The sequence below is a fragment of the Corvus brachyrhynchos genome, unplaced genomic scaffold (genome assembly GCF_000691975.1).
Source record: "Corvus brachyrhynchos isolate BGI_N302 unplaced genomic scaffold, ASM69197v1 scaffold28, whole genome shotgun sequence".
NCBI lineage: Eukaryota > Metazoa > Chordata > Aves > Passeriformes > Corvidae > Corvus > Corvus brachyrhynchos.
In genome coordinates this window covers 9,821,213-9,837,687 of record NW_008246058.1, presented here as the reverse complement: position 1 = coordinate 9,837,687, position 16,475 = coordinate 9,821,213, and the positions used below count along the sequence as shown (strand labels likewise).

At 39.6% G+C, this 16,475-nt stretch overlaps 1 protein-coding gene across 1 annotated transcript; it reads left to right on the top strand.

Moving 5' to 3' along the window:
• The first annotated feature begins 34 nt into the window (after positions 1–34).
• On the top strand, positions 35–6,184 carry ENY2 (ENY2, transcription and export complex 2 subunit). Its single transcript, XM_008642640.2, has 4 exons — positions 35–324; positions 2,586–2,656; positions 4,964–5,038; positions 5,945–6,184. The coding sequence occupies exons 1-4, from the start codon at positions 257–259 to the stop codon at positions 6,019–6,021; spliced, it is 291 nt and encodes a 96-aa protein (XP_008640862.1). The 5' UTR covers positions 35–256; the 3' UTR covers positions 6,022–6,184.
• Positions 6,185–16,475: the final 10,291 nt, after the last annotated feature.

The following is a 16,475-nucleotide window of genomic DNA, read 5'->3' as shown; positions in this document are numbered from 1 at the left end:
GCCGCGCCCGCGCAGGCGGCCCGGCGAACTGCCGGTGCCCCGGCAGTCGAGCAGTCGGGCGGGTGCTGTACCGAGCTCGCCCCCTGAACCGGTCACACACTGGTGCTCCGGTCATTAACCACGGGCATGTGTCAGCGAACAGAACACTGCATGTCATTCTGTTTTGGTGACTTTTTTTTATTGTGCGAATGATACCAGCACTTGTCGAAACTCTCTTTTGCTCTGGGTAGGTTTGTGGAAAACCTAGATTTCCAACATGAATAAAGATGCCCAGATGAGAGCAACCATTAACCAAAAGCTAATAGAAACAGGAGAGCGAGAACGGTAAGTTGACTTCCTACTCCATCCCGGTGAGAGGCTTTAAATACATCAAAACTGCACTACACCTAGTGATGCCATGAAGATTTTTTGCCTTTTCTTTTATACCCCTGTTATACCTTTTTACAACTTCTGTATTCTTAGTGCTTTTTGCCTACATTCTTGGACTTGTTTGTCAAGCTAAGAGGCTAAACATTTTAGAAGCTTCGTAGCTAGGGATCAGTGTGCCCCAGACCCCAAGGTCCTCTCCAGAACATATTCTGTAAACCAAGATAGAACCATCCAGGAGAAGGCTCCTTGGGGAGGGAGGCTCACTTGAGCCTCTCACTGGGGAATCTTTGATAGATATGCTAATTAGTAAAACCTATAATGTTATACCAGATCTTTTGGGGTAAGCATTTTGGCAGGGTGCATTTCGATGCATATGACCTAGGCGTGTGCACCTAAAGATCCTTAAAATAAATACCAAGGTAAAATCCCTTTTCCCCTTCTAACCGTGTTTGACTCTTGATTTTAAGACCAAGAAAAGGCATCACTAGAAGTAAAGTAAACTCAACTCTAAATTCTTTAAATGCTTGCACATGAAAGTCTTGAGTGTTATACAAAACTATTTTTAAAAATGCCTTTTGAACAGTTTTGTTTTAGTTTTACAACTGAAAAGAGATGGTGGGGAGTGATTGGCTTATGAACTCTAAAACTTTCTCTTATTCAGGTATTTTGTGTTGAAATGCCCTAGGTTCATGTAAGAATCATCATTCCATGCAGTTTGTTGCAGTTAAGTCTTGTTATTTCCTGATAAGGAGAATGAAACAAAACTTTCCTTTCTGCTTTTAAGTTTTTCTTGTGTTTCTAGCTCTTCGCTTGTTAGGTAAAGCAACACACAGTAGAATACATAAAACAGCACTTGTACAAGTCATTGTAGAGATCCCAATACAGGCAAACAAGTAAATTGCACAATATTTTTGGCCTTTTGGTGTCTCTTTAGTCTGTTTTATTGACACTGTATTCACATATCACTAGAGTGCTTGTGCCATTTCCCTCATCATTGTTTGACTGTGCTTGTAACACCATGCACCAGAAGCTTCATTTTTAAAGGCCTGTATGGCAATTTTTTTTCCTGGGTCATAGCCTTGTACCTGGTGTAACCTTTTGTAGCCTGATGTGGTATCTCTGCTCTACATCTTTCCTGGCTTTCACCATCCCCTTGGAGATTGCACAGAGCTTCAGCAAAGCAAGCAATTTCTTGAAATGGTATTGAGATCTATTTTATCCTAATTTAAGAGTTGGAAGGGTTTTATCAGGATGTCAAAAGCTCTCTTACAAACAAGCTTTATCAGAGCTGTACTATGATCAGAGGCAGAGCACTTGGATTTCTTGAATTGAGAAATATCTAGAAGCAGCCAATGTCACCTGTATTCTTACTCTGCTTTTTGTCATCAGTTCATCTGCCCTCTACACAATTCACTGAGTAAAAGGGATTAGACCTGCACAGTTCAGCCTCTTGCTGCAGTCATTTCATTCATAAAAACAGGGTTTTGCTAGAGTTATTTAGGATAGTACAGTATAGGCAGGAGAAAACAGTAAAAATATTAAAGTTATTTATCATATTTTTACTTTCATTTTCCCTTCTTCTGTTTTTTAGTACTAATTTTCATTTTTTTAGCTAACTTTCAATATTCTATTTTGATATATGGAGTAGATGCTTCATTATGGCAGATTTTGTCTTCTCCATTAATGCCTGAACCCTTGTTGCTTAAGCTTACATAGCTAACCATGCTTAGGAAGATAAGATATAGGATCCCTTCATTTTCACCCAAAACGAGGTAATGTGTAACTGGGAAGATAAACCTGCAGTTGAGTAGTGCAAAATTCATGTTTCTGAAAGGTGAGTGGGAAGGTTTTACTTATTTTGAAGACCTGGTATCAGGTGAAATACTCCAACTTAGAAAGTTTGCATACATCTGCTACCAGAATAGACTCAGTCAGGTCGAGTAATTCAAGGGCTTCTACCTTTTTTCAGTGGCTGCAGCATCAACACTGCCTGAGCAATTCTGTGGGTTAGCTCCTGAGGCACCAAATCCTCATAGTCCAATATGGTGAACTGAAATTGGAACTCATTTGGGTTTGGATTCACCTGATGTTCAGCCATTTCTGCTGCTGGTCTGGGAGCTCTTGGGTAGTAATTATAGGTTTAACTTTCACACTGGAGCATATTTAAGCTGTCAGGAATGTTTGCTGTTCTAACAAGTTGTATATTGTCTTAACAGCCTTAAAGAGTTGCTGAGAGCCAAGTTAATTGAATGTGGCTGGAAGGATCAGTTGAAGGCACATTGCAAAGGTAACAGTGGTCAATTAATTAATATCCTTTGTAGTCAGCTGAGACTCTGGCCAAATAAAAGTCCCAGATGAAGGCTTTACTGCCAGTTTAAACAAGATGCAGGCAAGAGGAAAGTATCCCTGGCAACTGGGTTTGCGTGCAAGGAAGCATCTTGCTGTCTTGGCAAAAAAAATCTTTAAAGAACTCTGATCTGAACCTTATTAAGCTTCTCAGACAAGTATAGGAATTGTTTCCCTAAATATTTATGATGATAACAGCTTTTTGTTTTGAGAGTGATGACTGTTGCTACAGGAGAAGAAAAAAGACAAAGGAGAATTGAACAAATACAGTGGTGTGCAACTTAAAACCTTTAAACTTGGAGAACTTTGTTATCTGCATATGGGAGAGAAAGAAGTGCCTTTGTACTCTTTCTGAATACAGTTCTTGAAATTAAGGTCATCTCCTTAGAGGAGAGAAAACAAGCAGATGGACATCTGAATACCCAAATCTTTAGCGTTGAGTTAAGTGTTTGGCATTGCTGGAATTTAATGACTTATAAATTGTATGAAACTGTTATGAATAGTACTTAAGCATCCAGAAATATTGCTGCATGATGAAATTTCCTTAAAGCAAGTAACAAATCCCTTGAGCTTTTGCTTAAATTCTGCTTTTGTCTGTTGTGCCTGGAAATTCAATATTCCACTACAAGTGTGTATTCCACGACAAGTGTAGGGCTGAGTGTGTTAAATTGTTTTCATAGCTTGATTTGCAAAGAAGCCTGAAAAGATTCATGTTTGCCATTGTCCACCTAATGGCACTGCCAGAGATCACCCGTTTCAGTACTACAGAAAACAAGAGGGGTGTTTATCTGCTTTCTTAACCACACACTTCATACTCTGCTATAGTAAAGTTACGGAAAATTACTTGGTTTACATTAGTACTTTGGACTGTAACTGCAGTTGCTGAGACTGAAAAATACTCTGAAAAATAAGTTTATTTGTCTGTGTTAAGAGCATAATAACCTTCAAAAGGAAGGACAGAGAGACATGCAGCTCCTAGAACAGGTCCAGCAGAGGGTGACAAAGATGCATAAGGGATTGGAGCATCTCCTCTTAACGAGGAAAGACAGAGGGAGCTGGGCCTGTTCAGCCTTGAGAAGAGATGACTGAGTGGGGCCTCGTCAATGTCTATCAGTATCTGAAGGGAGGGTGTCAGAGGATGGATCCAGGCTCTTCTTGGTGGTGCCAAGCAATAGGACAAGAGGCAACGGGCAGAAACTCAGGAAGTTTCTCTTGAACATGAGGAAGAACTTCTTTACTGTGCAGTGACCATGAACTAGAACAGATTGCCCAGAGGTTGTGGAGTCTCCTTCACTGGAGATAGTCAAGAACTATCTGGATGCAATCCTGTGCCATGTGCTCTGGGATGCCCCTACTTGAGCAGGGAAGTTGGACCAGATGAGCCACTGTGCTCCCTTCCAACCTGATGCATTCTGTGATCTGGGGAGTGGGGGTGGGCGTTTGGGGTTTTTTTTTGTTTGTTTGTTTCTACAAATAGTTCATGTGATGTCAGTTCAGAAAACATATTTAGTGTCTTGGGGACAATCAATCCTAGGTACTGACATACAGTTAAAAACATTTATTTTTAAACAATATTTTAAGTTCATGCTCTACTGTATTGAGATTACTTCTCAGCTTTGACTTTGCACTTTTCAGTAGTGTGCAAGGCACAATAAGTGAACAATTGTTTAAATACTGATGTGTATTAAAAATAACCTTTATTTTGCTATATTACTGGTTTTTTTTTTTAATGTGTATTCCTTTCTTTCTGACATACTTTTTGACTTGGCTGAAATATGTACAGAAATCTTGTTTAAACCAATTGGAAGAAGAGTAAGGATTTACTGTGCTCTTCCTTGTTGTATGTTCCAAAGTTTTTTCCCAGTTGCACCTTTCTTAGGACTGTATAAATAATGTGTTTTAAGAGAGAAGTGAGCCAATTGTGAACTGCTCCAACACTCCAGTAATAGGCACATCTGGTAATGCTCAGATGAGATAAAACATTTTCATGTTTGTTTTTAAAATATAAGCTGATCAAGATGCATCAGCAGTGACAGGTTCCCATCCTTAAACCTATGGCATGAGTGAGAGACTAAAATCCACTGTACAATGCAGTAGGTACTGAGCTAATAACCTATATTTAGGTCCCATGCTCTTCATGTTCTCCCATGACTATGTAGGCAGGTTTTGTCTCTTAATCACCAGCACAGGTTTCGTCATCTTATGAATGGATTAAAAGACTTAAAATATCGGTCTTGGTCTTCCCCAGATGTCATTAAAGAAAAAGGATTAGAACATGTTACTGTTGATGATTTGGTGGCAGAAATCACTCCCAAAGGCAGAGGTAAGAAAATACAAATGTGGATGTAATACTACATCTATAAACATACCTACCTCTATTTCATTAATATTTTGAAAGCAGCATCATGAACTTGCCTGTGTTGGATTCAAGGAAACACGTTAATAGCTTGATATTAACTACAAATAAAATGTTAATAGCTTGATATAAACTACAAATAAAACATGCAAATTTGTATTGCGTAGCAGCCTTCAGAGTATTTTTGCAGATTACATTATTTAGTCATGTCTATATTCATTTTTATAATTGACTTAATGGTCCCAAGTTGTGTGTGCAACACAGATGTTTTAAAATTCAAAATCTTTTAAGATGGAAAATCAGAACTAACAGTGTAATGGGAATGGGAAGAGTAAAGGACATAGCATACAGATACAAAAAAAATTGAATCACTTAAGGAAACTGCAGTCCTCTTTATATTGTTCCTCTTGGGCTCTCTAGCAGGCTTTGATGTTAGTGGTAGTAACTTCATTAAGTTCTAAATAAAAATAGGCCTTCAAAATAGCTTGCTGGAGACCCTTACTTAGAGGCCAGGGTTGAGATTTTTTTTTGTCTTAAATTTGCGAAGAAAAAAGGTAGGATAATCACACTTCTTCTGGTGATTATATCCTGTTTCCTGTTGAATAATCCTTTTCCTCAAACTTTCCAATTTTCTGGATGAATAGGAAAAAAAACCTACCAATAACAACATTGTTCTCAATAGATCCCAATTTTAGTCTATTTTAAATGGGAAAAGTATAGATGTGCTATAGGAAAATTAAGTATTTTCAGTTACTTTAGGTATTAACGGAATTGCAACAATGAAAGAATAGAAGTAGCTGTTGTAAAAGTATGGTATTAGCATACTTCTTGTTTTGTCTTTTTTTACTTCTTACTTTCTTATTTGTGTTTCAGCTTTGGTACCAGACAGTGTAAAGAAAGAACTCTTGCAAAGAATAAGAACCTTCCTTGCTCAGCATGCCAGTCTTTAACTTTGACATTCATCTGGGGTACAGTGTTTCTGCATTACATCAGTCATGTCAGGATTGGAATGCAGTTTACATACTTAAGGATGGAAAATCATTACTTTTTCTTTGCACTGCATTGATTTCTTAAACTTGGTGTTATTTTAATAAAAAATTTTGTGGACTCATGGTTCTAAGGTGCTTCTATCTCTCAGTGGACTGTAATGTGGTGTCACCTGTTCCAGTTTTTAATAATCCATAACTTTATACAACTGTGAAACCTTGCAAAGGTTTTCAGAAAAGAAGCACAATTAACAAGTGTGTTGACCAGAAATGCAGAAAACAATTTAAAAAAATGTGGAAAATGGGATATGATGTACTGCTGAGCATATCCTTTCTGATTTTCGCAGAGTAAGCAGGAGAAAGTTAAGACTACATGAAACTGTTGGTGACATTCCTTTGGTACTTCTTTTCTAGCAAATGAGTTGTTTGAAGTCTCTGATGTGGGTTGGAAGTATTTACTCAGCAATTCATAAGAGGTTCAATTCTTCAAGAAAAAGGGAGTTGTATCTTTCCTCAGCAATTCTTTTCACATTTACTTTGAGTTGCTATTCTAATTCTGAACAACTACTGTTTTCTAGCTTTGCCCATATTACTGGTTATTTTTTTTAATGTGGATCTTTGGGGCCTTTTGAAATTGAAGTATAATTCAATAATTTACCACCCTAAGTCTCATAACATGATGCATTTTAAATTCTTGTATCTGGAACTGTAACATCAGCCAGGTCTATAAATAGCTGCAAAAATCAGCCAGGTCTATAAATAGCTGCAAAAATAAATTCCATTAATAGAGAGGATCAGGAAAGGGGCTTTGAAGTGAGAATGTTTAATTTTTCCCAGCTTCTATTTGTGGTGTTGAATAGGCTGTAAAGTGGAGGTGAAGCATAAGCAGAAACTGAACGAGCAGTCGGATACTGTTGTGACTCGGTGGCTACTGTGAAAAATTACTGAGTCAACATAATATTCATACGCCTAATTGGAAGAATACTGTAAAAACTCTCACTTAGAAAGTCATTCCTGTGCCAGGGGGTTGTGCTGTTGCTGCGAGTTTTCAGCTGAGGAGCCGCCCGGGGGTACCCACGCTCCGTGCATGGGGACGGTGGTGGCGGCTCCCGTTCCACTCTGCAGCCCCTCTGCTGCTGCCCAGTCCCTTGGTCTTCGAGGAGGGAATTGCGGTGCTGTGGCGCAGAGCACAGTGAGCGCTCCCCTCGCTGCCTGCTCGCTGGGACAGGCTGCGCTCAGCCCTGCGCGGGGCTGGGCAGAACGGCAGCGACAGCGCCGGCCTGAGAGGGCTCCGGGGGCTGGGCAGACGGGGGAACAGGTCTGAGAGAAGTCTGGCAACAGCTAAAGGTGAAGTTTGGCAGTAGACAGGAGCTGGTATAAACAGGGCCATACCAGCATCAACGGGACAAGATGTAACTGGTCATGAAATCTTTTGTCTACAAAGACCAAGTTCCTGCTAAGACTGTAACTGGAGCCAGGATCGTGGATCTGCTGCAGATACTCCTCCTGAGGGCCTTGCCTGTGCTGTTTTAAATCTATCTTCATGTTAGTTTGAGCATATTTGCTGTATGTCATTGCCTCTGTGCTGTAAAATAATGGTGGAGGTCGGAAAGAAGAAAATTCTTTTATTTCACTTAAAGATCCATCTTGTTTTTTAAGATGTGTTTTTGCATTCAGTATGTACCATGGATCAAACCCAGCTGGCAACTCAGCCCCCCACAGCTGCTCGCTCACTCTCCCCCAACACCCACCCAGTGGAATGGGGAAGAGAATCGGAAGAGTAAAAGTTAGAAAACTCATGCGTTGAAATAAACACAGTCTAATAGGTGAGGCAAAAGCCATGCACACAAGCAAAGCAAAACAAGGAATTCATTCACCACTTCCCACTGGCAGGCAGGTATTCAGATGCTTCCAGGAAAGCAGGGCTCCATTCTGCATAAGTTACTATGGAAGACAAATGCAACCACTCCAGATATCTCCCTGCTTTCCTTCTTGCCCCAGCTTTATGAGCTGAGCATGTCACCGTATGTCACCAGGGTCAGCTGTTCCTGGGTAGGTCTCCTCCCAACTCCTTGTGCACCCCCAGTTCCCTCACTGGTGGGGTGGGGTGAGAAGAAGAAGAGGCCTTGATGCTGTGTAAACACCACTCAGCAATAATAAAATATCTTAACACTGTTTTGAGCACAAATCAAAAACACAGCCCCATAATAGCTACTATGAAGAATATCAACTTTATCCCAGCCAAACCAGCACAGTTAATTCAAATTTGTAAATTTGCTGTATGTTCTATTTGAATTGCATATATGTATAATTATTATGAGTTCTTAATTCCAGACTTGATTTACCCAATGCTAGTAACTGATGGAGTACAGAATGTTTCTTCACACAATCTAGCAGAATATTATATATGTCATGGCTGTAAAATACCATCTGTAGTTTTACTCTTTTTTTCTTAGAGGTCTTTGCTGATGTTCTTCAATATGTTGCACATGACTTTAAAATTCTTTGCTTAATGAACGGCTGCAGCATGTCATGGGCACACAGTTAACTTGCTCCAGAGCTACCACCTGCTTTCCTTCACTGTGGTAGGAGAGGGCCAGGTTTAAGGTGTTCATACACTGAACTGTGGAAGACTTGTTGTCTGATCTGTAAACATTTGAAGTTCCACCTGGAACATGACATTTGAAGTGCAGTTGCTCTAAGTGCAATGTAGTCCTCTGCAGGCAGCTCATGCTTGGCACAGAATAAAGACTGAACACTGTACAAATTTTCAGAAAATTGTGCTGACCAATCTGACTTTAAAGGCTTGACAACAAGCTCTTTCACATGCTGCCAAAAATAAGCTGTAAAGTTCTGCCCAGACTGGCTTAAAATGCAAGAGTGTTCAGAGACCCAGGAGGAAGAGGAGAGTGACTGCATTCCAGAAATACACCACTGGCTCCTGTCTCAGGGTACCACTGTCTGCTCTTTGATGTAAGCAGCCCAACACCACTTGTTCCCCACGAGTTCTGTTAATCACACCAGTGAGGCCTCCATTCAGTAGCCAGGCAAAGAGCATGTTGGACATGTGCAGATCCAAATAACACTGCAGTGTCCTGGTCAGAGGTATCTCAGTGGATCTTCTAAGAATGAAGTTAGATTTGCGGTGATATCAGCAATGAGAGATGGTTTCTTAGAGGCCTCATATTTTTGTTTTAACTGCAGGTTTATTCTCAGATGCATAGGCTGGCCTGTTTTGCTAACTTCCCTGCACAGTCTCAGTTTCTACTCACTTGTTTGAGTATTGAAAACAGTAACATTTAGGATTTAGTCAGAACATTGTCCTGCTGAGGTTTTTTTTTCACACACTGAAAAATACAATGATTTGTGTTTTTAAAGGTTCCATACCTCTAGCATATACAGACAGATAGATGCATTAACTAATTTTTCTTCAAAATTTCTGCATCTTCAGTGTCATGAAATGCACTGATTCCTTACAAAGGCCAACAGCACCCAGAACTAAACAGCCATGAAGTGAGAATTCAGGATTGATGTGAATTACCTTAACTGTGGGAATATACTTCTTTTAGCTGGCCCAGTGCATATACATTCCGGTAGCTGGTTCAGCTCTGTCTTTTTGTAGGCAAGTCTGCAAAAAATAAAATCAGTTTGTAAACAGACATTGAAATAATGGTTGGATAAGAATGAGAATGAATTCATATAGCTCCGGATGTGCAGTAATCCAAATTCTATGTGACAGCAAATTGAATAGTTCTGCTACTGTCAATGAAAGGCCAACAGAAAAAAGTTAGCTTAGCCTATCCCTTAGTCAGGCCCTGAGGGGTCTGAAATGCACAATGAGCTGAAATTTGTTTAATAATTATTCTCCCATGAATACTTCTCTATATTGACATAGTCCAGTCAAAAAATGTTACAAACCAGTGACATCACCAAGAACTTCTGCTGGGATGTCAAACATTTACTCACATCTTAGATAGAATGATTTTGCTATCATAGGTTTTTCCATTTTTGGGTGGTGGGGTGTTATTTATCTTCTTTTCCCCCCATTCTTCTTCATTCTTGTTTACTGCTATAATGTTTCAGTAAGGACCTTTATCACTCGGAGAACAAGTACATCTGAAGTCTGTTCGGTGCTATTACAAAATATTTGCTGCTTCTCATTTCGCTCTGGAGGGTCCTTAGAGGTGACAGCTCTGCACTATCTCATCCATGCCATCATCTTATGGAATATGTTTAATTGTAACAATGGTAGCCCCTTGAGTGTTTGGCTTTAACTTAGTGATTGAGTTTTCACTGGAGCAGTGAAAAATATCCAGTGTTTCTACCTGCTGGGTCTATTCGGCTTTATTTAAGTTTCTAAATATTTGCAATTGAAATCAGAGTTGTGTTCTACTTGGATTGTTTTTCTCAGCTATTCATTTTCCAAAAGAAACAGCTGTGGCTGCAGAGCCAAGTGTGTAATGACTGGAGCTCAAAATGAGCAAAACCAAATTCCTTTCCTCATAAATAATTTATATTTCACCACCTTAGTGTAATAAATAGGTTAATTGGTATTTTGCTTGGAATAACAAAAGGCCTAATTTCAATTTAGTTTATTTCACATTTACCATGATGCTTTCCATCTGAATAGTATTATTCTTAAAAATGTTTTTTATGCTTACCTTATAACTAGTGAAGTGATTTAGTAACAGATCATAAAAAATGTCCTTCTAAGAAATCTCTGCTAATTTCTGTTTGTTGGAGTCGCTAGGAAAGAGATATCCATTCTTTCAATCACGGATCCTGAGGTAAGATATAAAGTTGCTGCTGATAAAATCTGTGTCTGGCAGCCTGTGTGTGAACACTGACAAGGGCAGAGCAACCTGGCCTCTTCTGCTGCCTGGCTCTCATCCACTGTCTGTGTACAAAGTCAGCATAGCGTTGGGGTTTTGCATCTAGTGCACAGGGCAAAAGCAACACAATTCCCTTGAAAGCAATTACACTGGAAATCATAGGGAAAAACTCAGCATCTGCTTCCAAGGGTTCTTTGAATACATACGAGCAGAGATGAGCATAACACTGATCCTAGCTTTGTGTGCTGCAATGGTGAGTCTGATGCTCAACTTGCAATTTTGAAAGGAAGTAGGAAAAAATGGAGTACTGAAAGAGAAAAGGAAATTATTGAGGGCTAGCACTGCTAGCTAAGCTTGAAAAATCTCCCAGTGTTATTCTATTGAAAAGAAAGCCGATGTATGGCTGTGATGTGTCATAATCTTCTCAGGGAGAAAAACGAAAACAAAGCAAACTTTAACAGAGAAAGGATTAAAGAGTAGACAAAAATAGAAGTCAGACAAATTCAAATTTAAAAGTACTACTGCTTAATCACTAGAACAAACTACGAAGAAGTATGGTGGATCCTTCATTTTTCAATGCTTTCCTGAGTACAACATGTCTTTAAGGAAGAACTGCTTTAGTCCAGTTAATCAAACTTTCTGGAAATGCAGTACTCACCTATGCATACTCCCTGGAGCTGGCAGCAGTTGCTCAGTTTCTTCCAGAAAAGAAAGGAAAGCCAGAAATAAACACTTTCCACAAAGAGAAATGCTCCTTTAGTTGAACACAAGCATAAGTTGTTAGCCCCAAACACAGGTGTAGCTGGGTGGAATGCATTGACCTTGGAAGCTACAATGGAAGAGGTAGTAAAAGTAAAGCATTACAAAATCTTTTTTTGTAACCTGGATTGAAAAATGCTGTCTCTAGCTAATCTGTTAACTTTTTCATGCACATTTCATTCTGAGGTAAGTTTCTGCCCAAACCCTGGATCAATTTGCTAATATTTGAGTTGTTCGCTTACATTGCAAAATACCTATTGAAATGTATTTTGCAGGAGGAGTTTCATGAAATAGTCATTGGCCAGAAGAGGACTGATCTTTCTCTGTTGAATAAAGATTAAAAAGAGTGTGATCTAAGCCTAGTTTCAGCCTACTGACTGCTGTAATGATAAATATAACTTAAAATGCTTCCTCACTATCATGAAGTGAACAGGAAAACTTGATAATCACAGAATTACAGAATAAGCTGAGTTGGACAGAATCCACAAGGATCACTGAGTTGAAATCCTAGCCCTGCACAGCACCATCCTCAAGAATCACACCATGTGCCCGAGAGTATTGTCCAAATGCTTCTTGAACTCTGTCAGGTTTGGTGTGTGACCGCTTCCCTGGGGAGCTGTTCCAGTGCCCAACCACCCTCTGGCTGAAGAACGTTTTCTGGATATCCAGCCTAAACCTCTTCTGACACAGCTTCAGGCCATTCCCTCTGGTCCTGTCACTGGTCACCACAGAGATGTGATCAGTGTCTGCCCCTCCTCTTCCCCTCAAGAGGAAGCTGTATCATGAATTAAAAATGTATTTGTTTTACTTCCTCATATCCCTTCTTTGACTGTTCTCTCCTTTAGACTGTATCTACATGAGGTCACACAGTTATATTCAAAATGACCTGTGTTTTTTTTCCCCCATCACAACTGGGATCTACATTTTCCAGTCCAAATTTTTCTGAGACAGTAAGGTTTGTCTGAAGCTGGCATTGTTTTTAGAAAAATTTTGGGAACTCAACACTTCCAAAAGCCACTTGGCCTTGGCATGTAGGTGTTCAGATAAGAACACAAGTTTTGAAGTTTTGGGGCTATAATATGTCTTTTTTGCTGAATTGTTTTAAAATGGGAAAAGGGAGGATTCATTATTAATTTTTTTCTATTAAGTTCTTTCCCTAACTTCAGAATAATTCTTCTTGAAATTAGATAACTTAATGTGGCAAAGGGCTTGAATGAAAGGAACTTGTATTTTCTAAATTCATAGCAATTACTCTATCAAATACTGAAGTATGAAGTAACAAAGAACAGCTTCATTAATCTCTTCTCTCCAAAACCAACTGACCAACCAACCAACCAAAACCAACCAAAAACCACCCTAAGAAGAAAATCCTTTGCTTTTCTAAATGCTTTTTCCAACAAAATGTCATGACCTTTTGTTTCCATTCTATGCTCTCTCTCTCCAGTTTTCCTGCAAATAATACACTTGCAGGCATGCACACACAAATATATCCATGTCGATAAATATTTTTATAAAGCAACATGCTACATACTCAAGTGTTTAGAGGATTTGAATTCAAATGCTAGAACAGTGCCTAGGATCTAGCTTCTGATAACTTGAACTTAATGCACTTTTTTTTCCTTACAGGCAAAAAAGACAGGCTGTGTGTGTAAGTCAGGAAAGATTACTTAATGGCTGCATACAACAGGATGGAAAGGAAGATTTTCTGTTTAGTAATGAAGTGGTAAACTAGCGGTATAAAAAAAGAGGTCCCATTATCCTCTCCTGAATTTTTAGTTGAGAAGTATGAGTAATATTGCAGGGACAAGGAAAACTGGATTTTGGTACCTACTCCTACCATCTATTCTGCATATTAACTCACCACATTAAATACAGAAACACCCTAGGAAGAAGGAGCTGATGCTGTCAGCAGAGAGAAGAACCCAGGATAGTCTCTTCAGGAAATTACTCAGCATTAGGCTAAAATCACACATTCTTTATCACCTCTAAGTTCTTTGTAACACTGAAAAAAACAGCCTGCCAGTTTCAACCTGAGGTGGGTATTCCTCTAGGCTGACTAGAGGTTCTGCCCCATAAAAGGTCCTGTTAGCTGGCCAGGTTCCAGTGTGAAGGTCAGTGCCTCAGAGAGAGATGCTTAAAGGAGAGGGAACCCCTGAAACATTCTCAGGGGTGCAACGAAGCTGCCCAGTCCAGCAGAAGACCAAATCTGCAGAGTTGTCTGAGCTAAGGGAGATCAAGGCAGTCACTGCTGCTCTTTGGCCTCTCTTGGCCATTGCTTCCAGAAGAGCTACTTGGAGTGTGCTCCATTTCAAAGTTGCGAATATTATTTTTTATATATTATATGCTTGCTAAAAGTCAGTTTGTTGAATTTGCATACAAAGGCCTCTTACCAAGATCACTGGTCTGGAATTTTCCTTTACAAGGTATATCAAGCCTTAGTGGGAATAAGGGAAGGAATCTAAGATATGCTGGCAGAGGCAAAGGAGAGTACAGCTTCAGCCAGGAAGACCTTCAGAGAGAAAAGGGGCTTTTGTGACTACTTGGCTACTTATTTGGGTCAGATTTTTACACAGGCTAGGATACACATTTGTCTAAACTTAAGCAAATTCTTTGGATGGTACTTAGATATTACCCAAAATAGGTACATAGGAATACTACAAAGGAATAGAAAATGTATCTAACCATGGAACTGCCTCTTCTCATCTGGAGTTTCAAGATGATTTAATGATTAAATTTGTAGCAGCAGTACAGAAAATTGCTTCTGAAATTTACACTAAAAACCTGCAATTTTTCTGTGCTTCGAACTATGAAAACTCTGCTTTGACCAGAATCGAACACTTGTTGAAGGTATAATTTCTTCTGTCAATGTAAAACTCAAATTACTACACAATCAAACAGAACTGTAATTGAGGAAAGGTACTCTTAGTTAAAAAGCTATGGTAGCTTTAAAAAAGGACTTAAGTGAGAGAACAAACAAATAGAGCACATATCCTGTAGGAGGGAGAATTCATATTGAAAGAGAGACTGTATCCCTTTTACAGACAGAATGAGGTTATTAAGTAGAAACATGAATGTGTCAGGATGATGGAACTATCAAACTTCGAAGTGATGGAAATTGCTATAGATGTAAAAGAAGTGACATTAGCACACTTGCAATTTGTCAGGTAATGTGATTTAATACGTTTGAGTCTTAATATCTGTAAAAGAAAAGCATTAATTTAAAAAGTATAGTTCTCTAACAAACTTGATTAGTTTACCGTAGCAGTACTGCATTCGATGTGGCAATGAAATATACAAGGTTTCCGGAGATCTCTTGAGGAAAATTAACTGAGCCAAAGGAATCCAAGTTTAAAACTTCAGAGCTGAGGGCTAATGACATTTTTGAACAAAAAAGTACTTATCTCTGTGGACATTGCTTTTAGAAATTAAGATATGTTTATATTATTACTAATTTTGAAACTGCATAATTATGTTTTTAGAGAAGACAGTTATTTTCCATCAGTGGTCAGCCAATTTCCAGCATTTCTTCATTAATGCAACAGTCAACACAGGTCTGTTGTGCATTTAGGAGGGTAGTGTGGGTGAGCCTCTCTGGCAGTTTTTGTATTAAGTGTAGGTGTTTTATATGCATATATTAAAATGCTTCCTTCTCACCGTGGCATATTCCCTACTGAGTATATACACTGTAATGCCAAAACTTGAATGTGTTCTCAAAAGAAATGTAACTGGCTGTCTTCATAACCTGACTTTTCCCAGTGTGTCATGCTTGCAGTTTTGCTTTTCTGTGTGAATGCAGATGAAGACTATTTTCCAGTTTCTGCTTCAGATAGAAAGTTATACTGAAAGGTGTACCTCTGCTACACAAATGGTTTTGAAATGGTTTTAAAATATTAAAACCAGCATTGCATATGAGTTTCTCTTATTGAAGGTGGGTTCTGCAGGCATAAGGGTGTCAATCCCCACTTCAGCAACATCATAGGAGTGACGCCCTTAAGCATGGCCACAACCGTGTCCCGATTTGCTATGGACTCTACTGATCTTGGACCAGTGCAGACTCACTGGCTTGTCCTCAGATCTGCCTCATCACCAGAAACCTGCCTGGTAGTCTGGACTGTGCGCTGCCTCCAGACCACCCTGCTCATGTCCTGGCTGACAGGGTCCTTGCCCCATGGCCAACTTTATCATATTTGGCTCCTTGACCCTTTGGAGCCTGCTTCCTGATGAAGAGTTGTGGAAATGCTGTCATGGTGTCTGTCGGGACATGGAAAAGGGAAATGAAGGAAATTTATCTGATACCAGTGCCTCCTCACAAGAGCCATCCTCCTATCATCCATCTCCATCTCCTCACTGCCCAACTCACCTATGGAACACAGCAGCTGAGTAAATCCAGTGGCAGACAGGAAGTCTTTATAGGAAGATATTTAAAGAGCACACAAAGAACTGAGTGCTACAGCTTGGAGTTGAAAGGAGTGCTGTATTAGCACTGTTCTAGAACTGACTAGATTTCCCTGGGAGAAAGGGACAAAATATTCCTTTACTTCACCTACCGAGTGTAACACAACTGGAGGTTTACACAGAGCTCTGTAATACCTTACATTAACCTTAACATCACTTAACCAGCCATTAAAATGGACAAGCACTCAGTGAACAGACTGGGACACGGGCTGCACCTGTCAGAAGAAACTTCAGCAACGTCTGTTTTTTAGTAACATCCAAATTTACAGCTCAGCATCCTGTCGACCACAGAGGAACACCTTTACTGCCACGTGTGCAGCAACCCGGCACGGTTGAAGTCCAACGCCGTTTTCTCGCAGTTCCCCGGAGGGA

Bases quoted from the DNA above. Each gene is read 5' to 3' on its own strand.
- ENY2 (XM_008642640.2), top strand. From the start codon at position 257: ATGAATAAAGATGCCCAGATGAGAGCAACCATTAACCAAAAGCTAATA. The intron at 2,657-4,963 runs GTAACAGTGGTC...GGTCTTCCCCAG, and splicing joins GTTGAAGGCACATTGCAAAG to ATGTCATTAAAGAAAAAGGA. The intron at 5,039-5,944 runs GTAAGAAAATAC...TTTGTGTTTCAG, and splicing joins AATCACTCCCAAAGGCAGAG to CTTTGGTACCAGACAGTGTA.